Source organism: Zalophus californianus, chromosome 12, assembly GCF_009762305.2.
Source record: "Zalophus californianus isolate mZalCal1 chromosome 12, mZalCal1.pri.v2, whole genome shotgun sequence".
In the NCBI taxonomy this organism is placed as follows: domain Eukaryota; kingdom Metazoa; phylum Chordata; class Mammalia; order Carnivora; family Otariidae; genus Zalophus; species Zalophus californianus.
The window spans coordinates 85,310,424-85,337,576 of NC_045606.1; the positions used below are offsets into that span (position 1 = coordinate 85,310,424).

Consider the following 27,153-nt stretch of genomic DNA (forward strand, 5'->3'; position numbering starts at 1 on the left):
AATTAAGCCAATAGCTAATATACTTCATGTGGAGAGACTGAATGCTTCGCCCTTAAATTTGGGAACAAGGCAAGGATGTCCTCTGTCACCACTCCTATTCAACCACTGTACTAGGTCCTAGCCAGTTCAATAAGGGGGGAGGCACTCCTTAAATAACTTAAACTGAACAATAAAAAGATAAATCAATTTTTTTAATGTGCAAAAGATCTATAAGGAAAAATTACCAAAGAAGATATACAGATGGCAAATAAGCATACGAAAAGATGTTCAATGTCATTAGGCAAATGCAAATTAGAGCTACCCTGCAATGCCATTACACACCTACTAATGGCTAAAAACAATCTGACAAGGCCAAATATTAAACAGGAGCTCTTATACATTGCTAGCAAGAATGCAAAACAGGACTGCCACTTTGGAAAACAGTGTAGCAGTTTCTTTTAGTTAGGTATACAATTGGCATACCATCGAGGGAGTACATTCTTAGTATTTACCCCAAAGGACTAGAAACTTGTGGTCACTCAAGAACCTATATGCAAATGTTTATCACAGCTTTATTCATCATCAAACTGGAAACAACCAAGATATCCTTCAGCAAAGGAATTGATAAAACCTTCAGCAAAGGAATTGAAAAAAATCCATACAATGACTACTTAGCAATAAAAAGGAACTAATGATTCACATTACAGGGATGAATCCAAAAGATATTTTAAGTGAAGGAAGCCAGAAGGCTACAAGTGTTTGAGGCCATTTATACGATATTATGGAAAAGGCAAAACTGTAGGAATAGAAAAGAAGTCAGTGGTTGAGGGAAAGAAGAACTGACTTAGGACAATGGTACTGTTGTTCTTTTTTTTTTAAGATTTTTTTTTTTTTTTTTTAAGTAATCTCTACACCCAACTGCAGGGCTCAAACTTACAACCCTGAGATCAGGAGTAGCATGCTCCATGGACTGAGCCAGCCAGGCGTCCCTGGAACTGTTCTATGTAGTACTGCAGTGATGGATACAAGACTGTATTTGCTGAAACCCATAGAATCGAATACACCAAAGAATTAACTTTACATAGCGCAAATTTAGAAAAAAAAATAACTGAAATGTTCAGGAAACCCTAGGATGTAATGGGTGACTATGAAAATAAATTTAGTTATGTTGCAAATGTATAACATAACCTCATTGGAGGGATGGGGGAACACAGTTGACCAAAGTAACTGAAAAATAGTTTATTGGCTGGGTACTATAAAGCTAAAGACAAAAATAAGTGTATTCAAAGGGGTAAATTTCTTCCTCAGGAGAGTAGAGGTTGTCAATTAAAAATCTACTTTATGAGGAAGCCAGGGTGGCTCAGTTGTTAAGTGCCTGCCTTCGGCTCAGGTCATGATCCCAGGGACCTGGGATCGAGACCCGCGTAGGACTTCTTGCTCAGTGGGGGGCCTCTCCCTCTGCCTCTGCCTGCAGCTCCCCCTGCTTGTGCTCTCTCTCTCTCTCTCTCTTTCTCTCTCTGTGTCTCTCTCTGACAAATAAAATAAAATAAAATAAAATTATGTGTATACCAAGGTTGGTAAATAAGAGAATAAATGATGAATAACATAAGCCAGGTTTCTCACTATCTGAGAAAGAAGTTGCAAATAAGCAAGGCAGGTGGCGAGGAAGCTACATGAACCCTGTGATGTTTGATTAGTGACAGATGTCACTATGACCTCATGGGTTAACATATGCATACAGATAGACAAAGAAATATACAGATGAACGTGCGTACACAGGGGTGAGTACACAAACATTTATTTCTTAGCACTCCACTGAGAGGATCTAGAAGCAGCGACACACCAGCGGTATCAAGGATCCCCAACCATTCTCCAAAGACATGAACCAGGGTTCCTTGGAGAAATGGCTTGATTCTAGCGCTGATGTAGGGAAAATTCAAGATGAGCCTGGAACATCTTTTGTAATGCCAGAAAGTAAAGAAGTGCTTAAAAAAAGAAGTGGGCCAAGTCCAAAAGACCTAGGGAGCAACCTAATATACATTTCCTAATGTATATCATTGTTGAATCACTGTGTTGTTCACCTAAAACTAATACACAATTGTATGTCAACTCTACTTCCATAAAAAATAAATAACACATAACCCCAGTCTAATCATGAAAAAAAAAAACAAAACAGCAGGCAGGCACACCCAAATTGATGGGCCACTCTACAAAATATCTGGCTAGTACTCTTAGCAACCAGCAAGATTATAAACAATAGGGAAAGACAGAAAAACTGCCACCGACTGGAAGTGACTAGGGAGACATGCTGACTGAATGCAATGTATTCTGGAACAAAAAAGACCATCAGGGGAAATAATGGTAAAACGGGAATAAAGTTTGTAGTTTAGTTAATAGTATCGTACCAGGGTTAATTTGTCAGTTGTGATGAATGCACCATGGTTATGTAAGACGGGTGATAGTAGGCGAAGCTAAAGGAAACGTACATGAAACTCTCTGTATCATCCTTGCAACTTTTTGGCAAATCTAAAATTACTTAAAAAGAAAAGGTTTTAAAAAAGAAACCAAAAGGAAATGAAAAAGAATCAGAAGATAGTTACAACATATATAATCATAAAAGATTCGTATCTACAATATATTTCTTTAAGGTTTTATTTATTTAGAGAGAGAGAGAGTGGGGGGAAGGGCAGAAGGAGAAGAAAATCTTAAGCAGACTTCCCACTGAACACGGAGCCAAAGGCCCATGGATGGATCCCCAGGACCCTGAGATCATGACCCGAGCCAAAACCAAGAGTCTGATACTTAACCTACTGCGCCATGGAGGCGCTCCTAAAATATATTTCTTAAAAACTTCTGTATATGGGCGCCTGGGTGGCTCAGTTGGTTGCGCGACTGCCTTCGGCTCAGGTCATGATCCTGGAGTCCCGGGATCGAGTCCCGCATCGGGCTCCCTGCTCAGCAGGGAGTCTGCTTCTCCCTCTGACCCTCTTCCCTCTCATGCTCTCTATCTCTCATTCTCTCTCTCTCAAATAAATAAATAAAATCTTAAAAAAAAAAATTAAAAAAAAAAAAACTTCTGTATATAAGAAAACAATAACCCAGGAGAAAAACAGACAAAACAATTAAACTGGTATTTGACATAAAAGGTAGCACAAGGGGCGCCTGGGTGGCTCAGTGGTTAAGCATCTGCCTTCAGCTCCGGTCATGATCCCAGGGTCCTGGGATCGAGCCCTGCATCGGGCTCCCTGCTCAGCAGGAAGCCTGCTTCTCCCTCTGCCCCTCCACCCTACTCGTGCTCTCTCTCTCTCTCTCTCAAATAAATAAGTAAAAATCTTATTAAAAAAGCAGCATGGGGCGCCTGGGTGACTCAGTCGTTAAACGTCTGCCTTTGGCTCAGGTCATGATCCCAGGATCCAGCCCCGCGTCGGGCTCCCTGCTCAGCGGGAAGCCTGCTTCTCCCTCTCCCTCCCCCAGCTTCTGCTCTCTCTCTCTCTCTCTCTCTCTCTCTCTCTCGCTCTCAAATAAATAAATAAATAAATAAAATCTTTAAAAAAAAAGCAGCATGAAAAGCCCATGAATGCCTGAAAATATGTAAGTAATTAGGGAAAGGGAAAATGAAGTAAGAATTATTTCATCACTAGATTGGCAAAATTTTGTAAAGTCAGACAATAACAAGTGGCAGCAAGAATATGGAGTATAAACTGGTACAAACATGCCGGAAAATAGTATGGCATTCCGAAATGAAACGTGCACATACCTCTCAATCTACAACTTCCAGTTGTACCACTAGGCATTTATCCTAGGGAGCCATGTATGAATCAGAATGCGTTCATAAGAATGCCCCCGACAGGACTGCTATATCGGCCCCATACTGGTATCAAACAAATGTTTGCCAACATGGCATCTTCATATACTGGAATACGACACAGCACTGAAAATCAGTGAATTGTGTACTACGTTATATATATATTACATAGTATCATACATGCATTTACAGAAATTAATCTAAAAATACTAAACAGAGGTGCCTGGCTGGCTTAGTTGGAAGAGCATGCAACTCTTGATCTCGGGGTTCTACGTTTGAGCCTCACATTGGGTGTGTAGAGGCCAGTAAACAAAAATAAACTAAAAAAAAACCTAAAAGAACAAGAATACTTAATATGATTTATATGATATTTTAATAGGGCTCAAAAATTGGCAAAGTGAAACAATATATTTTTAGAGACAGAATTATAGAAAATATCATTAAGATTCTACAGATAATCTATTTTTTTTAAGTTTTATTTATTTATTTGAGAGAGAGCGCACAAACAGAGGGAGTGGCAGGCAGAGGGAGAAGCAGACTGCCCGCTGAGCAAGGAGCCTGATACAGGACTTGATCCCAGGACCCTGGGATCATGACCTGAGCCGAAGGCAATTAACCAACTGAGCCACCCAGGCGCCCCTACAGATAATTTAATACTAATTTAGGACAATGGCTACTTCTCGAGGGAAAGAGGAGATGCAACAGGAGTTTCTGGTCTCTCCCCGAAGGAGTGGCTGGCTGCTGGTGCTGAATGAGGAGCCGCACCATGGAAGTCCCTGGCGGTCCCAACTTGCAGTTTCATCAGGAACAGTGTGGGTGGAAGCCGAACTAGGGCTGACTGAAGGGAAGTGAGCTTGTGTGTAGATAATATCAAACATTAGGTAGGAAAAGGAGCAGAGAAATGGCTGGAGGGGGCTGGAATAGTCAAGAAAGTTTTGCTACTGGGGCGCCGCGCCTGAGTGGCTCAGTCGTTAAGCGTCTGCCTTTGGCTCGGGTCATGATCCCAGGGTCCTGAGATCGAGCCCCGCATCGGGCTCCCTGCTCGGCAGGAAGCCTGCTTCTCCCTCTCCCACTCCCCCTGCTTGTGTTCCCTCTCTCGCTGTGTCTCTCTCTCTGTCAAATAAATAAATAAATCTTAAAAAAAAAAAAAAAGTCTTGCTATTCTTTTTGAAGGTAGGAAAGGCTGAGAAGAATGCTCCTTGTTTTGTTCCCTCTGTGAGGTCTCATTGGGTCCTTAAGATACAGAAGAGGATACAAGTGTGTGAAGCCTGAATCTGCCCCGTGGAGACCCTGACCTTTATTAGACAGGCGGACACTTCCGCTTTTGAAATGGGAAGAAGACGGGTACAGACCTAAGTACGTTTGTCATTTCGGTAGTGGGAAGATTAAGTGTTCTCAATCAAGCTGTGCTGTTACAGATGAAGTCTTGTGCAAGGGAAAAGTACGAAATGTTCATTTTGGAAAGGGGAAAAGTGAGCCTACTGGAAAATGGTTCTTGCACTTTAGTGCGCATCAGAATCACCTGGGCTTGTTAAAACCCCAAGGGCAGACCCCAGTGCCAGAGTTTCTGATCCAGCAGGTCTGGGACAGAGCATGAGAATTTACATGTCTAGGGGCGCCTGGGTGGCTCAGTCGTTGAGCGTCTGCCTTCGGCTCAGGTCATGATCCCAGGGTCCTGGGATTGAGCCCCAAGTTGGGCTCCCTGCTCAGCAGGAAGTATGCTTCTCCCTCTCCCTCTGCTCCTCCCCTGTCCTCTGCTCGTGCTCTCTCTCGCTCTCTCTCTCAGTCTCTCAAATAAATGAATAAAATCTTTAAAAAAAAATTTACATGTCTAACAAGTTCCCAGATGATTCTGCTGCTGCTGGTCAGAGGACAGCACTTCGGAACCACGGTACTAGAGAAAGAAAGGATGGATGCCAAGTAATATTTGGTGCCAAACGGGGGCCTGGAATCACGAATTGAAAACTAATCCAATCAGCCAGCGTGTGGTTTTACCCCAGCTGTGTTCTGCTTGGGCGTGCGCATGGAAAAAGCGGAGGCAGAGTTCATCTGGGAATGGGGCTTGCTAGGTGAGTACACTGGCGGGACAGGGTGCAAGGGACTTGATACTTGGGAGGTCGGGGTTACCGTGGTGGAGAGTGAGCTACAGGAGGGATAAGGACAGACGGGGGGCCAACAGGCCACAAGACTGGCTGTCCTGGGTTCAAGCATTAGGTCCGGGTGTACTTAAACAAAGGAATTGGAAGGTAGAGAAATTGTATCGAAGAATGCAATGCTTAGACTTCAGAGGTGGTACAGGCTGGGGGGAGGGGGAGGCTGCCGAAGAGGTCAGAGGTAACAGCAACCAGGAGAGACCCTGAATGGGGTCTTGAAAGAAATGAGTGGGTGCTGGGGGCTCCACCTGCAAGGCGCCGTTCCTCCGCACGCCTGTCTGCAGCCGGGGAGCGGGAGAAGCTCGCCAGTCTTCTCCCTGGGGAGCGGAGAACACTGCTCTCAGCCTTTGGTGAGGGCCTGCTTCCTCCCATTCCTGGCTACTGACAGACCTGGGGTGACTCGCGGCTATTAATAGCGGGAAAGGAAACTGGAAAGAATGCCCCAGGAAGAGGGCGTGTGGAGGGAGTGCAGGAAGGCAGTGAGCTGGGAGGGAGGGCCAGGCCTGGACACCAGTGTCCACCCCTCCTTCCTTTGTTACCCCCATCGCATCACCCCCAGCTACTCTAATCTCCAGGGAAGTAACACCAAAAAGCCGCGAGTAAAATGGCAGAAACCAGGTGGGGTAAGCTGGTGTCTTCCCGGATTGGCAGGATAAAGGAAAGCACACAGACCAGGAACCCAGAGATCCGAGCTTTCTGGTGCTGGCTCTGCCTCTGATCCCCCAACGCCTCGGCTATGGGTGCTCCTGGGCCAATCTCTGCCTCCCGGCCACACGGCTGCCTGTCGCCTCTTCTCTCTTGTAAGGAAAACTGCCTTTGGGTCCACCTGGATCATCTCACCTCAAGATCCTTAGCTTAATTACAGCTGCAGAGACCCTTTATCCAAATAAGGTGATAATCACAGGTTTGAGGATTCCAAGTGTCTTTTTTTTTTTTTTTTTTTTGCAGGAGGTGCAGGGGTTGGGAGCAGGTAGGGTGGTATTTTTCGGCCTACCACAGGCCCCCATCTGAAAAACAGGGATAATGACCCCTGGGGCTGTTCTCTATACTCCTCCAAACAGCCTGCTCTTTGGGCTGAGGGCCCCCAAAATGCATCTGGTGAACTTCCCTGGCATGAGGGGTGCTATAGACTAGCTGTGTCCCCCCACCAAAGTCATCGGTTGAAGCCCTACCCCCCCGTGCGATGGTACTGGGGGAGGCCTTTGGGAGACAATTAGGGTTAGATGGGGTCATAAGGGTGGGGTCCCCTAGTGGGAGTAGTGTCCTTACAAGAGGAAGAGACCGGAGCTTTGCCTCTCTTTGCCATGTGAGGACACAAAAGGTACCCATCTAGAAGCCAAGAAAAGGGCCCTTACCACAGCCCAAACCTGCTACCACCCTGATCTTGGACTTCCCAGCCTCCAGAACTGTGGGGAATAAATGTCTGTTGCTGAGGCCACCGGGGCTGTGGCGTTTTGCTGTAGCAGCCCACACTAAGACAAGGGGCTGGGGGTGGAGGTTAGTAATGAGAACAGAAATGGCAGGAAGGGCTGCTCCGACCATCTGGGGAAGGGCAGGGTCCCGCCTGCCCTCACCAGCCCACTGGGGCCGAGTGGTCAGGCCGACGTGTGGCCACAGGTCCTGGTCCACCCTCCCTGCCCCTCCCCTGGGTCCCCACGGCTCTGCCGGCCCCACTATGAGCCTGTCTTGGTGCCTCTCGGCAGCAGGACAGTAGATACCCCAAGGGGTTGTCAGGCTTGGCTCCTCAGGACCGGCTCTCCCAGAGGGGCCCAGGGCTGCCTCCTTGGGGGAGATAATTCCGGGCATTCTTCAAATCTAGAATTGTTCTGCCCTTATCAGCTTGTTTCAGCTGGCTTGCCTGACACTCGCGCTCAGGGTGGGGCCCTGTCTGGCTGTTTCCCCGGGCAGGAGAGGGCTGCCACTGTCCAGCGTGGATGTCCCTCAGCAATGGAGAAAGGCAGGCTTCCCATGGACACGCTCCTCCCCGCAGGGGAAGGCACCATCGCCAGAGGACGTCATCCCATCTCTCTCTCTCCCCAGGCCAGCGCTTCTCTCGTTTCCCATCCCGCGGACCACCCCTGCACCAGGAGCGCGGCCCAGAGCCCGAGGGTACCCAGCTGCGGCCTACACACACAGCCCGGCCCAGTCCCACGGTGACGCCTCTCCCTTCCCGCCATGACAGCATCACAGGCTGGTGCTTGAGCGCACGCCCTCAGGAGCCCGCCCACCTGATCCGGGTCCCCATCCCCCTGCACCCTGCTTGTGCGCCAGGCAAGTGTCTAACTCTGTTCCTCAGTTTTCCCATCTGTCCAAAGTGAAGAGGAGCGTAATATTTAGTAACTAAATCCCGTGAAGTACTTAGAGCAGGGCGCCTGGGTGGCTCAGCCGGTTAAGCATCTGCCTTTGGCTCAGGTCATGATCCCGGGGTCCTGGGATCAAACCCGACATCGGGCTACCTGCTCAGCGGGGAGTCTGCTTCTCCCTCTCCCTCTGCCTGCCGCTCTGTCTACTTGTGCTCTCTCTGTCAAATAAATAAAATCTTAAAAAAAAAAAAAGTACTTAGAGCAGTGAGCACACACTGCCAAAAGTGCTCAGCTAACGTTAGTGACGGTTATATTCTAAGGGAGCCCGGAGTCACGCCCACGCCACAACTCCCTGTTACAGAGCCAGGCTATTAGCCTCCGGGGATGCTCACCCCTCTAAGGCCTCGACACAGGGGAGGGTGGACACAAGGCAGCCTCAGACCCACTGGGTCTCTTCCTAGGCTTCCCGGTGCAGCTCAGGCCCTTAGGTGACAGCATCAGGTTGGCTGTGGACAAGGGGAGAGGGTAACTGGAATCTCGCTGCGAAAGGAGGAAGAGCCTGAGGCCTGGGAGGGGCTCTGCTCTAGGAGGTGTTTCCTCACCTCAGACAAGCCTGGGGGAGGGGCGCCTGGGTGGCTCAGTTGGTTAATCGACTGCCTTCGGCTCAGGTCATGATCCTGGAGTCCCGGGATCGAGTCCCACATCGGGCTCCCTGCTGAGCAGGGACTCTGCTTCTCCCTCTGAACCTCTTGCCTCTCATGCTCTCTATCTCTCATTCTCTCTCTCTCTCAAATAAATAAATAAAATCTTTAAAAAAAAAAAAAAAAAAGACAAGCCTGGGGGAGAGCAGGAGCAGGGGTGAGGGAGGAAGCCTCCGGTTCTGCCCTGACAGCACCCCCAGACCATATAGTCTCACAGGGAAAGGCCAGGCAGCCCAAACCTCCCTTCAGGCCAGCTGGGCTCTGGCACTAGTGGACAGGGGGCCGAGGGGAGCCACGGGGTGCGCCCATCTCTCCCAGGCCTGGGTTTCCTCCTCAGTGACCCCAAGCTACATCCCTTCTGCCCCTTGCCCCATGCCCCCCCTGAGGGGTGTGGGCAAGATGGAAAGAGTCTGCTTGAGTAGTCTGCCCCTGGAAGAAGGTGGGGAGCTCACATATTAAAATGCACTGACCACCAACTGAGGGCCAGGAGCTTTTATGTGGTATCTACACCTGCTGAAAAACTCCAGCAGTTTCCGTGAATAAACCGAGGTGAGGTAAGCTGTTCAACACCACGGAGAGTGAGGGGTCAGGGGCTGCGGTCTGCGGACCGCTGATGTCCGTGAGCCTCCTGGGTCTGGGGCGAGGCACCCAGGTTTTTATCCAGCTGTGGACACGAGGCTGCGATTTCCCGGAAGAACCCAACGGGAGCCGCTCATACCAGCAGACTAGGAGAAACCAAACCACACAATGGTGAACTGGCAACAAGTATTTGTAACTCATGCCACCAACAGAAACACCTGCATTGTGACCTACTCAAAAAACAAAAGAGAAAGAATAAGTGAAAAAACTCCCAGGTCCCCTGGCACCCGGAGCCCACACAGCACCCATCCCCAGCAGGTGCTTGCTGTGCTCCCAAGCTCGGGGTTGCCCAGCGCTGGGCTCCCTCTGACCCCCCCGGGAATGGCCAGGGCAGGGCACCTAATATGGTTCCCTTCCTCCTCTCCTTGGGGCCGGTTGCCCCTGGTCCACGGAGCCTCTCTCCCTGGGCCGCCACCCCGAACTGTCTGGGGCCTGGGGTTTGGACTGCTGAGTTGGGTCAGGAGATCCTCAGAGAACAGTTCCTCCTCCTTCATCTTAACGGTGTTTCAGTGAAGAATCACACACACTCGGAGAACAGAGAACGGCACACGTCATGGGCGTTGATGGAACTCAGCCCCGGCCCCAGATCACCCAACAGGATGCCCGATCCTGGAAGCTCGCCGGTCCCTTCCAGCCACTCTCCATCCGCAAGGGTAAGCTCTCCTCTGACTTAAACATCACAGGCCAAAGGTGTGTCTGTCGGTGGCATTGCGCACCGACTGACATTTGCACCTGGCCTTCTCATCTGCACGACTCATCCTTCTTGTGGCACGCAGCCGTGGACTGTTGCGGCACGTGGCCATCCCACGATGAGCTTACCCACTCCACTGCTGGCAGGCGTGCGGGTGGCTCGCGGCACAGGAGCACTTCGCATGAGCTCACTGCAGCTTGTGCCTTTGGCAACATCTGTCTGCACTTCCCGCAGTGGTGTGCTGCGGGCCCTGCAGTGTGTGCGGAGGGAGAGGAACCAGCAGGGCTAGCCCCAGGCCCCATGTCCTGAGCCTCCCTATCCCGTGCCCAGAAGCCGTGCCCAGAAGCCGTGCCCAGACAGAATCTCCACTCAGCTTGGGCGTCCCAGACCCACGCCCTGGCTGGCTGGCTGTCACTCCCATCTGGCTTTCGGGGGGCTCTAGAGCAACCCCGCTCTCTCCTCCTTCCCCAGGGGACCAGCTGCAGGAGGCCTTAGTTGGCACATGGTTCACAGAGGGGTGGCTCCAATGACCTCTGCAGTCCCTCCTAATGAGGGCACACCTGCACCCCACCCTCATCAGAAGCTCTCCAAGTGGGGGTCAGAAGGTGGAACCCCACCCCCACCCTGTACAGGACGGAGCCCCTCAGCCGGAAGCTTCTAAATACATTCTTTGGGTTACTCATTATTCTAACGCCATGGCTGAAGGCAGAGAGGTAAGGAGAGCTCGGAATTCAGTGAACTGTGCCGCTGAGGACCGCAGCCCCGCCTCCGCCTGGGCCCCAGCTGCCCCCGCCTGGCTCCTCTCCCTGCCCACGCGGAGGGCCCTGTCCTGGGCCTGCTGCCGGCCTCTGAGCCACCCATCGTGGCTGTTCCTGATGAGAGGAACACGCACATGCTGGCCCGTGGAGGTCCGGGGCAGGTGTGTTCCATGCTTCATGTGAGGGCAGCCAGCCAGGCCAGGAAAGGGGCCGGGGCTCTTCCTGAGCTGGAAAGACAGTCTAACCTCCTGGAAACAATACCCTTCCCAGGGCCTCCTAATCCCTTCGGCCGCTGCAGACCATGTGAATCCTGATCTGTGTGACCAGGCAGCGTGCCCGGGAGCTGCCGACCAACGGGCCTGCGAGCAGGCAGGGGTGATGCCCAGCCAGTACTGAGCTCACCTCTCTGCCAAGGTCAGGACAACAGAACAGCACCCTGGTGGGGAGACAGGCCTTTGGACTGTCTTTAGTATCGGTTTCGGGGACCCCATGTGTGATGCACATACACAACAGGAAGAGTGAGCTCTGGGGTAGGAGACCCAGATCCTGTGTGAGTCTGAGGCCTCTGGAGCCTTGGTCTCCTTGTCACTCCAGGGAGAGAGAAGTAGTTATCTTGGAACAAAAGGAACACTTAAAAAAATGTATGAGCTTTGGGGGGAAATGTCAAAACACTCCCAAGTCTGCAGAGGGGCAGGTCTGGCCGGATGGGAAGCCAGGCTGACAACCTTGCCGACACCCTACCATGCGCTGGAGACACCAACGTCCGTGCTAGGGCCAGGAAAGCAGGGCAGGGCGCTGTGGGTCCCCCTGGGCTTGCGTCAGGCCTGAGACCATGGGGCACAAGTATGTGCTTCCTCTGCCTGTACACAGTGGCATTTTCTGCAAACCCACCCATCAAAACTTGTTTATCACATCACTTGAGCTTTTATCTAGCCTTTATGGAGGCCTTATCATATGGGCCACTTAACTGAGAGCTCTCTGGTGGGTGATCCCGCTGGTGTCTCCCACACCCTCTAAGGCAGTCCCATCATCGTGCCCCTTGCAGAGCAGGCGGGACGGGCTGGGGGGGCGGGTTGGCAGGAGCAGAATCAGTCAGGGCTGTCCATGGAGGCGAGGGTCCTACACCCCCCCCATGACAACGAACCACTGCACAGGGCTCACCCATGCCCGCACAACTTTGCAACTGACCCCATCGCTTCCCCTGGGACACCTACTGTTCTCTAAACCCCCAGGCACATACAGGCTTCCCACCAAAGCATGCGCACACTTGGCATCCAACTCTTCCCTTAGAGGTCAGTTCAAAAACAACCTTGGTAGATATTTTTCCGAGGGGGATGTTGTCATTCCCACGCCACCTTCCCCGTCCCAAAGCCATGAAAATAACCAGATGTGTACAGATTTCTCTACTGCCCTCGGAAACCTCCACCAGGGCCCAGTCTCCACTCCAGGCTGAAAACAAACAAGGGCCAGAAGCCAGAGGGAAGTCCCGCGTACGAGGTGGGACAGTTGCCTCTGGGAGCAGAATGAGAAAGTTCTGTGTGACGGGGCCTGTGAATTTCCCTGGGAATGACTGGTTTCCGCCGGCTGGAAGCTGAAGGTTAAGGCAGCAAGCAGAGCTTTCCAAATTTCCAAACTTTTTTTCCTTCTGCCCTGGAGAGAATTCTCCCCTTCCAGGAATAACACCTGCATCCTTCTTGCTGCAGAATAATCCATGTTAGCACATGTCCCCCAGACTAAATGTGTGTGTCAGGGGAGCTAAGCTTAGGCTTGGTTAGCTGGCTCCCCAATGGAAACCCCACTTGCTCTGCAAAGCAAGTTAAAAATAAAGCCAAAACTCCGTCACCCAAGACCCTTTGCTTGGCCCTAAGAAGTAAGGGAAGAAGCATGATGACTCCCCTGTCAAGCACAAAATCTAGACTTCTTTGGTGTTTAAGGACAGAAGAGGTCTGCTTGCCTGTGGGGAGTAGGGGGTCTGTTGGGCGTATTGCTTAAAAAGAAACAAACAAACCTCATAAATCAATATAGCTAAACAATTGAGGGCTAGCTCTCTTACCACCACCACCAAGGCCTGCGGTGGGAGGAAAGTTAAAAGCCACGTTCCTTTTAAACAAAGCCAAGTTGTCCCCCCTGTGTTTGAGATGTTAGAGCTAGTCAAGGAAGCTTGGTTTCCTATGGGCTCCACCTAGGGAAGTGAATCAAGAATCCCAGAGCCAGCCTGGTTGGAGCCAGGTGTCGAAACAGCTGAAAATTCATCCCTGAAAAGTAGTCGAGGAGGCTTAATGACATCAGAGGGGGAACAGAAAGTGGGGGTGTGCAAACACACACACACACACACACACACACACACACACACACACACACACACACGGTGATTTCACAGCTCTTCTATTCAGAAGAAACTTCCAGCAAAATGGAATGTTCCCCTCTGAAGTTTTGCAGGTCAGGAAAGGGGGTCAGGTTTCTTTTTTTTTTTAATTTTTATTTATTTATTCATGAGAGACAGAGAGAGAGACAGAGAGAGAGAGAGAGGCAGAGGGAGAAGCAGGTTCCCAAGGAGCAGGGAGTCCGATGCGGGACTCGATCCCAGGACTCTGGGATCATGACCTGAGCCGAAGGCAGACGCCTAACCATCTGAGCCACCCAGGCACCCCGAGGAGGTCAGGTTTCTTTAGGTCACACAGACTGATACCCAAGTCAGACCTAGGGCTCCAAAAGGGGTGGAGGCAGGGAGGCACCATCTCCTACCCCGTGGCCTCACGTGCACCCATCTCCCTCCCCTTTCTCCACCCTATTGTGTTACTAGCCCTGCTACAATGCAAGGTGGGTACAGATGGCTAGGTCAAGTTTATCTGGCCACTCCTGGGCCTAGAGCACGAAGGCACACCTCAAAGGGAAGGGGCTAGGAGTGCCTGGGTAGCTCAGTCAGTTAAGCATCCAACTCTTGATTTCAGCTCAGGGTTGTGAAATCGAGCCCCACTTTGGGCTCTGCGCTGGGTGTGGAACCTGCTTAAGATTCTCTCTCTTCCTCTCTCTGCCCCTCCCCCTCCCACTCACGCACTCGCTCGCTCTCTGTCTCTCAAAAAAGTAAATAAATAAATAAAAATAACCAAAAAAACAAAACAAAACAGAAGAGGCTAGTTGGAACCTCAAGACTGGGTAACTCACCACAACCCGCCCACCTCGGATGTCCCATCTGGAAAATTGGGTGCAGTCCTCTGGAGTGTGGCCTAACCCAAGGCAAGAGAACTTCAGAGACACTGGCCCCAGAGACTGTTACCTTTTTCATCTTTCCTGACAGCCTGGTTTTTGCTTTTACAGCGATGATATCATGCTGAAGATGCTGCCGGAAAAGGAGCTGATGTCCACCCCTCAGCTGAAGCAGCAAGCAGCTGGGGAAGCAGGGGCCAGAGAGGCAGTGAGCTGCTGAGCAGTGAGGGCCAACATGTGGCTGCGTCCACAGCCCTGCATGACCGGCAGCTGAGCACATCCCCTGCTCTCGCAGCCATGCAGACCTCACTGTCCCCCACATCCCTGGCTCATGACATCAGAACTAAAAGGACCTGAGACATCACTTTATCCCACCCCAACGAGGGAGAAATAGGCAAATCGTCAAGAGTTCTGGGCACCAGGTCCCACCTTCTTTGGTTTCTAGAACGTTGTGGTTCAGCTTCTAAAGTAGGCTCTCCATCCTGTGGGGTACATATGCTCCTGGTTCCAGCCCCTGCTTCCCCTCTTGCCCCTGGACAGGGACGGAGGCAGCCGACCCGTAGTGAGATGAAGAGGAAGGAGGGCCTAGGCCAGCCGGACCCTGAGAGCTCTCGCACTGCCATGTGCACACACCCTCCCTCATCCACCTCGAGCCATTCCCCAGTGACTCAGCATCAGCACAGCCCAGGCGGGGCACCTCTCCCCCAGCTCCCTCTCCCCCTGGCCCTCCTGGATACATCTACACGCTTGCACCCAGTGCTATTATGCTCCCAGTTCTGGGACCAAAATCATCAGGAAAGTCAGGCTTTTCAGATCACTGGGAAATACTGAACAGGAGGGTCCTCAAGACCTCCTGGGCCAGACCCTCATCCACAGATGTGAGAAAACTGAGGCCCACAAGGAGGACTCCCAGCCCTGGGTGGATGGAGCCCCTTCCTCCTGCAAACCCATTTTCTTACTGTGCCAGCTCTTTATTCACCACTCAACACAGGACCCTCCTGGGTCCCTGCTCCATGCCTGCTGTCACCCACCCCACACAGACACACACGGAAATTGCTCCGTACACCAGAGCTTCATTCACAGGAGGCCCCAGGGGCCGCCGTGGCTGGTGTGCTTACGTGCGTGCCCGACAGGACCCACGGAAGTCAGAAATATGATAGTGTGTGGTCAGGACCAGACTTCCAGACTCTCCCCAGGGCCTGGGAGGAAAGCCAAAGTGTTTTTCAGCCAAGTGCAACCTCCCCGGGATGCTGAGGGGAGAATGAGAGCCAGTGGACAAGCTCCCACCCTGCCTCTCCCCGGGAGCCAGGTGTCAACAGCACGCACTCTCTAGTGCCTTGGCCCCCTGTGGCCGCTGAGAAGCGGGGACCAGGAGGACCTCGGGATGAGAAGCAGCTCTGTGTGGGAACTCCTCCTTCCTGGCTGGAAGAAGGGGCATGCTGGGGACTGTGCTGACAGCCCGGGGCTGCTGCATGCTCGGGCAGGCGGAGACTCAGCCACACTCTACTCAGCAGCGGCCCCTAGGGCTGGGGTGCGGGGCTACATCTGCCTGAGCAAGGGGTCCCCGGGCTCCCTGACCTGCCCCTGTGGGGATGCCCTATGTGCTCCCAGCAGCCTGGAAAGCACAGGCAAGCTGGTTTCTCCATCAAACACGATGCACCCCCTTTCCACCCTTCGGCTCCCTGACTCCCAGAAAAACGACAGCCTGAAGGTGGATGAGATTTACGCGTAACCAGGGCCGAGAACAAAGCCCCAAGCACCACTGCCCCCCGTGAGCCATCGTGGCAGTGCAGGCTGACGCAACATCCTCTGGAAGCCCCTTCTCCAAGCCCCCGGGGGCAGGGTGACAGCCTCGGACGGAATTTACAACAGAAATCATGATGCTCTCGGGCGCCTGGGTGGCTCAGTTGGTTAAGCGACTGCCTTCGGCTCAGGTCATGATCCTGGAGTCCCGGGATCAAGTCCCACGTCGGGCTCCCTGCTCAGCGGGGAGTCTGCTTCTCCCTCTGACCCTCTTCTCTCTTGTGCTCTCTATCTCTTATTCTCTCTCTCTCAAATACATAAATAAAATCTTTAATAAAAAAAAAAAGAAAGAAAGAAATCATGATGCTCTCAGGAACAGGGACTCAAAGTAGCAGGGGCAGAAAGAAGCACCACCAGAAAAGAGCAGCCAGAATCAACCGGCAAACCACAGGTGCCCCCATCTGAGTGGAAAGATCCAATGCCAAAAACATGCACACCCACCATTTTCTTAATAACGCCTTCAACTTCTATCTGAGAAGCAGCACTGCTAATAAGTACTCATGGGGGCGGGCCACGGGCCTGGGATGGAACCTGTTCCTGCACAGACTCTGGTATAAGCAGCCTTTTGGCCACAAGCTTCCATGTGGCTTCCTACAAATCCGCTCAGGAAGGAGGGCGCTGTAAGGCTACATTTCCATTCCAAGAAGATCCTGCGTAGCAATGCTCCTGACCCTGTGTGCCTGGTCCAGCTCCTTAAGTAGGACTGTGTGCCTCCTAGCACTGAGTCACACACCCAGTGTGTGTGCCTCTCTGTCCTGGACAAGCTGGGACAGGTGGTCCCTCCACCTTTACATCAGTATTTCCCACCAGATGTTAACGGAGGAGGAAAGGTAAAGTTTCCGTGATTCAAGGGCATTTGGGGAAGGCTGACTTAAGCAAAAGCAGTAAGGGGCCTTTAAGATCTGGGAGCATTTAAGATCATAATAGGCACTGACTTTCCAAGAAGGGGAAGAGTAGGCAGCCTTTCCCAAACTTTTTGGATCATGCTTCTCTTTTATTCATGAAAAACTTCCTATTTGTTTATCAAACATTTACTGAGAGCGTAACTGTTAATATCTTCTAAGGACTACTGATGTTCTCTTTAGGCATAGTTTGAGACACGGCTGATTTTACTGAGTTGTAAAAGTAAAAAACAAGGGCACCTGGGTGCATCAGTCGGTTAAGCATCCAACTCTTGATCTCAGCTCAGGTCTTGATCTCAGGGTCATGAGTTCAAGACCCACGTCGGGCTCCAGCATGGAGCCCTCCCCGCCCCACCCCCCAGAAAAGGTAAAAAACAAAACCAAACAAAAAAAAAAGGGCACTAGCCCTGATTTACCATATGGGTAAACTGAGGCACAGAGCAATTTACCACACCCCCCCCCCCGGTGATTATTGTGCAGAAAGCCAAATGCAGCTCTGTGAGTAGTTCCTATCTTCCTCCCACTTCTCATCTTTGGGAGGAGATACTTGGTTCCCTGGTTTATATTTGCTGCTGGATTGCAACCTCCCCGAAGAAGGATAAGTGTAGAGATGCTGTAAAGACCGCCATCGTGCTTTGTTGCTTGGCTTGGATGGTGCCACCGTGAGTTTGGCACTGGAGTCAGGTAGGGGTGGAGGAGGAGGAAGGAAGCTATTTAGAGGGTGATACTCAGATCTGTGGCCTGCCCGGGGGCAGCGGAGCACGAGTGGCCAGAGGACTACTGATCTCGGTAGACAATAGGATGTGACTCTCCATTTCACAGTGTGATGGGCAGAGCCTCAGGGGCTGCCAGGATCAGGGTGTTGGTGGCTTCAGGAAAGCCTTGACTTGCAGCCTCAAGTGAAGGGCAGTGCACCCGAAAAGTGGGGCGAGAAGCACCAGGTGGGAACCAGGCATGCATGTGGCAGGTGGTGCTGGCCACCGCAGCCCCTTCTGAGCTGAGCCCACTCTCATGTGTGAGTGTGGTCCGCAACACGCTCATCCTGAGTGACCCAGCCATGGGCCAGTGAATAAATGGGCAAAGGCCTGGCCTGGAGAGGGCACCGCACGTGCTCCAGCTGGGGAGGGGGCAGCGGCAGAAACTTCCATGAAGTTTCCCTTGTGCAACCTCACACGGGGCGAGAGCTAAAGCCGGTGTACTGATGCTTACTACGTGTCAGGCGCACCAGAGGTCTTTACCCCTCACTGTGGAGGAAGGCATTAACACCTATTTTACAGCCAGGGAAACTGAGGCCAGGGAACGAGTCTGAAACCACAAGGCTGGCAACTGCCGAAGCTCAGACTAAAATCCAGGCTTCTAACTTCAAAGCCTGGGGCCTCATGCCAAGCGATTTCAATTTTTCTTCTCTTTGACAGCAGAATTTTTCTCAAAGGAAGTCTCCTGTGGAGACCTACCGTACAGAACAGATAAAAACAGAGCTGCCCAAAGTGGGGGGATGCAGAGTCCCCCCTAAATTGGCCTCCCCTTAGCTTTCCCCTCTCGGTGTATCCCAACCTCTCGGTGGCCCCCAAACCAGCTCCACAGAGGACTGCCACCGGATTTGAAAGCCCCTGGCCGCCAGCTGTGCTCTCATGAGCATCCGCGGACCAAGCTCTTAAGATGGTACCTCCCTCCGCCCTCTACTTGTCCCTGCTGAGCTGGAAAGGGGAGGATCCGGTGCAGAAATTCTTTCCCATTCCAAGGACAGTGAGGGGAAGCAGGTCCCCCAGGGCCAACCCCAGAGGACGCCTGGCTCACGGGCGGTCCCCAGGGCACCTTGGCTCCCTGGGGCAGGTCCAGGCTAAGGGGCCTAAGTGGGAGGTGGTCAGGTTTCCTTGTGCGTGACAAGGAACTCCTCCATCAGCACACCAAAATGCGGGAGCCACAGAAAATGAGGGATAAGGGCGTCTGGGTGGCTCAGTTGGTTAAGCAACTGCCTTCAGCTCAGGTCATGATCCTGGAGTCCCAGGGTAGAGTCCCGCATCGGGCTCCCTGCTCGGCAGGGAGTCTGCTTCTCCCTCTGACCCTCCCGCCTCTCATGTGCGCTCTCTCTCTCTCATTCTTTCTCTCAAATAAATAAATAAAATCTTTAAAAAAAAAAGAAAGAAAGAAAGAAAATGAGGGATAAGCTGGAACTGGCTTAGCTAAAGAGGGGCAAAGCCTTAAGCCATGAAGTTTCCCTTGTGCAGAAGCAAGCGGATGTGATTGACAAGATGAGGCCTGCGGGCAGCTGCAGAGAAACCCAAGGTTTGCAGGGACTAAGGCTATGGTCCAACATCCATTCTTTGTGAAAGTGATGTTATTTATTTATTTATTCATTTGAGAGAGAGATAGGGAAAGCGCAGGCACGGGGGCAGGGGGGGCACGAGCAGGGGAGGGGGGAGCGGCAAGGAGGAGGAAGAAGGGATAAGCAAGCTCGGTGCTGAGTATGGAACCCCGCAGGGGGCGCGATCCCACGACCCCAAGAGATCATGACCGGAGCCAAAACCAAGACTTAGACGCCCAACCCACTGAGCCACCCAGGCCCTCCATGACTTCTCCATAACTGAACTGATTTTTGGGTTAGCCATATGGGTGCCTGAAATAAAAATTACTCTTCCCTGAGGGAAGTATGCTTCCCTGCTTCCCTGCTTCCCTTGCAGCTAGGTGTGGCCACAGGACCAAGTTATGTTCAACAAATGTCACTGGAAGTGTGGTGTGTGCTTTCTGGCAAGTACCCTCAAAAGAGGAGCCACAACCCTCTCGTTCTTTTTTCCTGACAGCTGAAGCCCCAGTAGCCATCTTGGACCACAAGGCGGCATGCTCAAGATGGCAGACCCACCATTCCAGCCCCCTGAACGTCTATCACGTGAGAGGGAACGTCTATCTGTCTTGGTCAATCCACTATTTTTTAATGGCTAAGAGCAGCCAAATCAAGTTCTAACCACCGGCAGCCCTAACCTTCAACAGCAGGGTCCCCTGGGTGGGGGAAGCCCGGAAGCAGCTAAGAGGTTGCTGCACGTCCCATGGCGCTCCTGCCTCCCCGCGTCCTGCTCCCCTTCATGCCCAGGCATCCATCCCTCCGGGGCCCAGGGCCAGCCCCACTGGCCACCTGCCTCTCTTCTTCTGGAACCTGGTCAGAGCCTTGCAAGTGGACAGCACGGAACTGGCAGACAAGACTCTGGGTTCTAAACCAGCCCTGCCACTGATTCATTCATTCCTTCCTTCACTTGTTCATTCAGCAGTTACTAAGTATCTACTATATCCCAGGTCCTGTTCCAGGTGTTGCAGCAACAGCACTGGACAGAGGACCTTGCCCTCATGGAACTTGTCTACTCAGGGGAGAGACACACAAAGAAATGAGCAGGTCCCAGGTGATGAGTGCTTTGGGGAAAATATGCAGGGTAAGACCGTGCGGGTGTGTTATACAAGGCAGCCCAGAGGCCCTCTCTGAGACGGTGGACAGCGGACAGAAACAAGGGAGTGAGGCATGTAGATATTTGGGAGAAAAGCTGGTTGTGTCACCTACTGTGAGTGCTTGGTGCTGTGCCTCAGTTTCCCCTCTCTGGAATGGTCTGTGAGGTAAAATCCATCCCAGGACAACCTCCTGCTATCCTGGCTGGAGAGTGTGGCTCCATTGAGCATGTTCAAAGCAAGTTAGCATGGGAATCAGACTTGATGGGAACCCAAAGGGCCCCTTGGACAGAGCTCCGTGAATTTCAGGTAAGAAGAGGGGGCGAGGCCTCCATAGTGCCCTCCTCCCCAGGCCTAGCCTCCCCACTGTCCCTTCTATGCTGAAAGGTAGAGGTGAGACAGTTGTGGGCTCCTCACCAGCCCATGTGTCTCTGGGGGCCTGGCTCTGGGAGGGCCCCCAGCATCCCAACCTGGGGCTGCCTGGCAAGCCTCAGTCAACCATTCCTCAGAATTCTCTTCCCCCTGGGCTGAGGCACACAGCCTTCCGGCCACGACAATTGGCGGACGGGGTGCCACCCAGCGCCCTGGCCATAGGGAAGTTCGAGGTGGCTGACCCGAGGGGGATAAGGCTACAAAGGAAGAGAGGGTGGTGGTGGTTTGTCAGGGAAAGGGGTGGGGACAGAGGGAGGATGGGTGGCCGGGAGGCTGAGCAAAGCTGGGGGTCTGCGCTGACTATCACTAGTGTGGTACAGGGTGGGACCACAGCCCAGAGCCAATACAAGGGCTTGGGGTGGAGGGTATGCTGGAAGGGCTGAATGTGTGCACCAGGCATCCAATAAGCATGGCTGCCCACTCGTGTTCCAGATGCTGGCTGGATGCTGTAGTCACTAGCGGGGCTCACAGGCAATGGGAGATAGACAGGTACGGTGTAGCCCGCATGGTGGCCACAGCCCTTGGAGAGCCTTACTTTAAGGAATAAAGTAGCTCCAAGCCTCAACTTACCCTGAAGGTGGAGGGATGGGGAGAATCTGGGCACAGTAGAGCATTGCCACCATCATGAAACCCTTTCTAAAAAGGGTTTTGATGAGTTTCTCCAGTGCCCAGGAGAGAATTAGCACAGAAAGGCGCAGCCCAGTTCTATGGCGGCATACTGGCGCGCACGCATCTCCTGGGGCACCGTCGCTGGGAGTCACGAAGACTTGGGCAAGCGACCCCACTCCCTGGTCTGCATTCCCTCATCTGTAAAATGAGCAGGTGTAGAAGATTTCCAGAAGGCTTCCCAGCTCTAGAATTCTGTGTTCTATGATTTTCTGGGTTATTTAGAAGCAGTGTGGAAATCACCCTTGGCCAACTGAATTCTATTTTGAACAGCCTACTTGAAGGGGTCTCATGGTAAATGCTGTTGCAAATACGAACAGGCTCCTTGTACCGTATCCTCTGTGGAGATTCTCTTGAAGGTCATGAGGCTTGTGTGGCCCAGAGTCACAACCTCCTTGATCTTCTAACATCCCCACCACGTGCACAGGACCCATAAGGAGAGACCCCGAGCAACTTCACCTGTGTTCCTGGGAGTGGGACGTGACAGGAAACGCTGCCAACTGAGCTCCCTGGCCTGCATCATACCCTCAGATGCAAACAGGAAGTGAGCCCAGAGCTGAGGAAAGAGCTCCTTGGCCTCTAGGAGTGAGGAAGTCTCCAGGCGGCCTGGGGCTGGGGCTCAGGCTCGGGCACATGGGCAGCGGATGGACAGAAGAGGGCCACTGTCCTTCTCCAATATGCAGCTTCCATTCAGCAACCTTGCAGAGGGCTCCTGGGGCCTCGGCACGGATGATGTGAAGAAGCTCTTACCAGAGTAGAACCATCTAAGTCCTGACCCCCGTCCCAAGAAGTGCAGTGAGCTGTCCAGAGGGTTCCTCCCACTTTCCTGAGGAGTGGGGGCCCTTGAGCTAAGTGCCAAGCTGTCCTCACAGCAGCCACTGGTCCGGTCCGGGACCCCAAGCCCAGAAGCCCCGACCCTCAACAGTTGTCCCTGCCAGTTCTGGCCGCTGCAGAAACAGCCCACCGGCCAGCATCACTGCCCAGGATGTGAGCTGGTCTCGGGGTCCCCTTTCCAAAAGCCTGAAACCAGGGCCTGGGCAGTTCCCCTCAGGTGAAAGGTGCAGATAAAATGTCGAGCCACTGCTCAGTGCCCATGGCTGCAGGAGGCCCTGGAGGTAGAGACTGTGGCTGCCCCTGCCCTAGAGGGGCCCCTGCATGGCTGGAAGAGACACCCAAACATCATCTGCTTCCATCTAGAAACCAGGGAAGGCTTCTCAGCAAAGATGATACCTGAGGACAAACAGGATTAAATTATCTGGTCTGCCCTGCTAAGAGGAATTCCAACCAGGTAGGGGCCCCTTCCTCTCTCAGCTTCCAGAGGACAGAGGTGTCAAACCCCACCCAGCAGGAGCCCCTCCTCTCCCTTCAAGCCTGGATGCCTCAGTTAAAGGCAGATGTGGTGCAGCCTCCGTGCCTATGTGCCTATCCCCACTTCCGTGCCCTGGTGACTGCCAGAGGACACCCCCTCCAACAAGTGCCAAGCCCCCCTCCTCTCCCCCTCCTGGGGCAGCCAACACCCTAAAGCTCTGGCCAAGCTGCCACTTGGGAGCTTTGTGAGCCCCTACCCCTCGTCTTCTCCCACCAGCTGAGACCAGTCTGCTCCTAACCCCCCATGGCCTGCTCACTCTTGCCTCAGAGCCATGCCCAAGCAGCACCATGCTAGGAATACCCACCATCCCCTGACCTCATCCCATGGAACTTCCTCACTGGGCTCTGAAAGCTCACCTCCTCCCCAAAGCCTTCCCACAGCTCAACCCATCTCAAGCACCCGCATCATGACCCCCAGCGTGTGTCTCCCCTCCACTCTGCAATTCATCCGGCCCCAGCCAGCCTATGAAATGGTCTCACCACCCCACACTGACCCTTTTTTTTTTAAAGATTTATTTATTGGGCGCCTGGGTGGCTCAGCTGGTTAAGCGACTGCCTTCGGCTCAGGTCATGATCCTGGAGTCCCGGGATCGAGTCCTACATCGGGCTCCCTGCTCGGCAGGGAGTCTGCCTCTCCCTCTGACCCTCTTCCCTCTCGTGCTCTCTATCGCTCTCATTCTCTCTCTCTCAAGTAAATAAATAAATCTTTAAAAAAAAAAGATTTATTTATTTACTTGAGAGAGAGCACACAGCAGGGAGGGGGCAGAGGGAAGGGGAGAGAGGATCCCAAGCACGTTCCCCACTGAGCACAGAGCCCAACATGGGGCTCAGATCATGATCTGAGCCCAAACCAAGAGCTGGATGCTCAACCGACTGAGCCACACAGGCACCCCCACACTGACCCTTTCATCTTAAAATCCCCACCTCCTTCAGGAAGCTTTGCCTAGGTCACCGCTCCCCACATCTCAGCACTTCTCTTGCTCAAGCCTCCTCTACCCCCACGTCGTGGCTCAAAAGCTTCAGCCTTTGCTACCACATACCAACTGCTACCCACAAACATGAGCAGAGTCCTGCCGCTCAGTGGCCTTAGACCTGTCAAGTTCTCAATACACATGCTTTATTCATCATCACAGCTAGGACTGATGGAGCTCTGACCATGAGTCTGGCACACTGTCGAGCTCATTCCGTCTGTTCTCTCTCATCTTCAGAGCAACGTACAAAGTAGCTTTGTCATTATTTTATGGACAAAGAAACCGAGGCTCAAGAGGTTCGCTATTTTGTCTACAGTCTCGCGGGTCTGTCTGACCCAAAGTCTGAGGTGTTTTCCACCACACCCAGACACCTTTCCCTTCCCGGGATTCTCCTATGGAATGACTCGATCAGACTGATGTTCCAAGTCAGCCTGTCCTTTCCGCAGCTAACGGGGCAGAAAAGCCCAGAAATGTTACATAACGAGAAACTAGAGATGCCCTCTTCTCTTTTACTCTGTCTTATAGATAAGGAAACTGAGCTCAGAGGTACAACTTGCCATGTGGCTCAACCAAATGAATATCAACCGAAAGTACTGAAAAGAGATCTGTCTAATGGACTGTCGGGCCCCTGGGCTTAACGCTGTTTATGCTTTCGGCGGCGTGATCCGCCTGTACTAAAAGGTAAGCTCCGTAGGGGACCTGGGTGGGGTAATTCCTTTGTTAAGGAGACTCACACTATAACCCCTTATGGTTTAGAACTGAATCACAGGATTCAGTTGGGGGGTTACCCCACCCTTGATGATGGCAGCCCAGGTGGCCACACCTTCAGAAGGGCAGAGAGATAGGGTAGTCCTTACTGACTCCCTCTAGGAAGGTATTAAATCAGCACAGCCACTGAGCAGCACGCCTGTACCCCTCCAGCCTTTTCTGCCTCAAGGTATACAAATAATAATAAGGAGACTCCCTGTGCTTTACACATTTCCAAACACTTACTTTTATCCCCTTATTATATATCACAATAGCGTTTTAGGGATTGGGCACTGGGGGCTTGCAAAGGCCAAGAGACTTGCTGGTGGAGATGGGAGTGCGGGGCTGGTCATTGTTGTTCATTTGTTTCCCTTGTATCAAGCTCCTTCCACATGCCATGCCCCGTGCTGGGCTTGAGGAGGGCTTCCTGGAAGAGGCATGGTTTCTGGGCAGTGCCCAGATGCTAGGGAAGGCAGTCCCAGCCTTGAAGCCAGCAGTGAGTTGGGCTTGGAGCTTTTCCCATGGTTGGCTCCGGAGCATCTCTTAGTGCAGAACAGCCCCCGGCCTCTCCTCAAAGCTCGGTCTTTTTAGGCTCTGGCACCCGGGGAACTAGCCTATCCTTCCCGACACAGCCCATCTCCCTTCTGGGTGGTGCTAAGAGGCTCTCTCCAAAAAGGTGCGTGTCAAGGCCCTCGCTGAAGTCTGGCTGCTCTGAGAGCAGGGTTGAGAAATGGCCACACTCCAGCATCTTCTCAGCCCTGCAGGTCGTGCAAATGCGAGGTGACTGTCATCCTCAGAGCTGTTCAGACCACTCTTCACACCACAACATACCCTTTGGGAGTACACACCTTTGCCCGCTGCCAAGTGCCTTTCCTTTTAGGCCGAGCTGGTGGAGTGTCAGGGCCGCCCATGGCGGGATGCTCACACCTGCTTGCCCTCAGAGAACCAGCCCCTTCCCACCCAAGGTTCCATGAGGTGCAGAGAAGAGTCTGTGCTGCCCCTAAGAGTTCAGCCCCAAATGCCAGGGCCTGCCAGCAGCAGGGTCCTTTCCCTCTCTGAGCTGTCACCAAAGTCCTCCTGGCCCCAGGGGAGGAGCACCCCCTCCACTCTTTCTCCTGGCGGACATGTGCTCAGGCGGGCCACAAAGAAAACGCCTCTCTTTCCTGGGGCTGACCCTCCAGCAGTTCTCAGGGGCTTTGGGACACCTGCTTGGCTGAGTTTGCAGCCACCTCCTTGTCCCCCTAAAAGGGTAACATTTCACCTTCAGAAAAAATATGGGGGTTGTTTCTAAGGTGCACCCAAGCTTGTTTCATGAGGCAGGTTCCTGTTTATATGGGGGGGGGGTGTTTCACCTTCCTGGCCATGTGCGAGTATAGAAGTATATTAGTAGTATAGAAGCCAGGGATCCAACACAGCCAGGTGACTCTGAGCTTGTGGAAGGTCCACTTACTCCCCTTTTACCTGCCCCAGCACAGGCTCAGGTGAGCCCAACGGCACACACTGCTTGGAAAAAACCTCTCTGCCAACGCGGAACACATCACCCACATGAGCCGTTACCAGAGGCTTGTCACCTGCTTCAGCGACTTCCCCATGAGCTTCCAGCCTGCCGTTTTGCTGGAATCGACGACTACACGATACCGTTTCTCATCCCCTCCGACACCGAGAAAAAGAGCGCTCAGACTTGGGGGATCCCGCAGAAGCGTGGGGCCTCGCGGTGCCTCAACTCCCCGCTCGCTTTGCCCGCAAACCCATTCATGGCCGGCGCGCCACTGTTCGCCCCACCACAATCCACCTCCCACTCCATCGGGATGGAGACCTGGGACTATCCGCGCGCGGGCCCGGCACCTGCAGTGTTCTCGGGTTTGTAAGGGGAGTGGATGGTTCAAGGTCAGGGCTCCGCGTGTGGCCCCAGCGAGAGGCGCGCGCGGGGGCTGCTCGGGGTCCCGCCACGAGGTGCGGCCCGCCCGGGGCCGCACGGGCACGGTGGGGTCGCAGCGGAGCCCGGGCCACCACTCACCTTCCTGGGAGAACGAGCGCGGCGGCAGCAGCAGCAGCAGCAGCAGCGCCGAGAGCGCCAGCGCGGAGCGCATCGTGTCCTGGCCTCGGGCCGAGAGCAGGTGGCTGCGGGTCCGAGCGTCTGAACGGCGAGAGCGTGGGCGCCGCTCACGGAGGCCTGACTGTGGCTCCGGCGGCCGGGCAGTGACCCGGGGTTCCCGAGTCGCGCTCCAGCGGCCCCTCCTCGCGGCCGCTGCGGCAGAGCTGGGCTGAGGCGCGGCGCCAGGCGGCGGAGGAGCGGCGGGTGGCTGCGTCGCGGGCGGTGTCTGCGCGGCTGGGCCCGGCCGGCGGCTGCGGCGACTCCCGTCCCGTCCGCGCCGGCCCCCGCCCCCTCCTCCTCCCCCAGGAGCGCGCGGGCGTCTGCAGAGGGGCCGGGCGGGGCGGGGCGGGGCGGGGCGGGGCGGGCGCTGGGCCGGGAACAATGAGCAGAGGAGGAAACTCCGCCCTGGACCGCGGCGGGCGGGGGAACGCGGGCAGCCCGCGGGCTCCGGGCGAGCGGCCCCCGGGCGGGCGGGGTGGTGAGTGTGTGTGCGCGCGCGGG

At 53.4% G+C, this 27,153-nt stretch overlaps 1 protein-coding gene across 1 annotated transcript in view; it reads right to left on the reverse strand.

Annotated features, from left to right (window-relative positions):
- Positions 1–26,934, reverse strand: part of PODXL (podocalyxin like) — a 48,870-nt gene extending 21,936 nt beyond the window's left edge. Inside the window, exon 1 of the mRNA XM_027573929.2 lies at positions 26,575–26,934. Within this exon, the coding sequence (XP_027429730.1) occupies positions 26,575–26,647 (73 nt within the window). The 5' untranslated portion in view covers positions 26,648–26,934. The remainder of the gene's footprint in view (positions 1–26,574) is intronic.
- Positions 26,935–27,153: the final 219 nt, after the last annotated feature.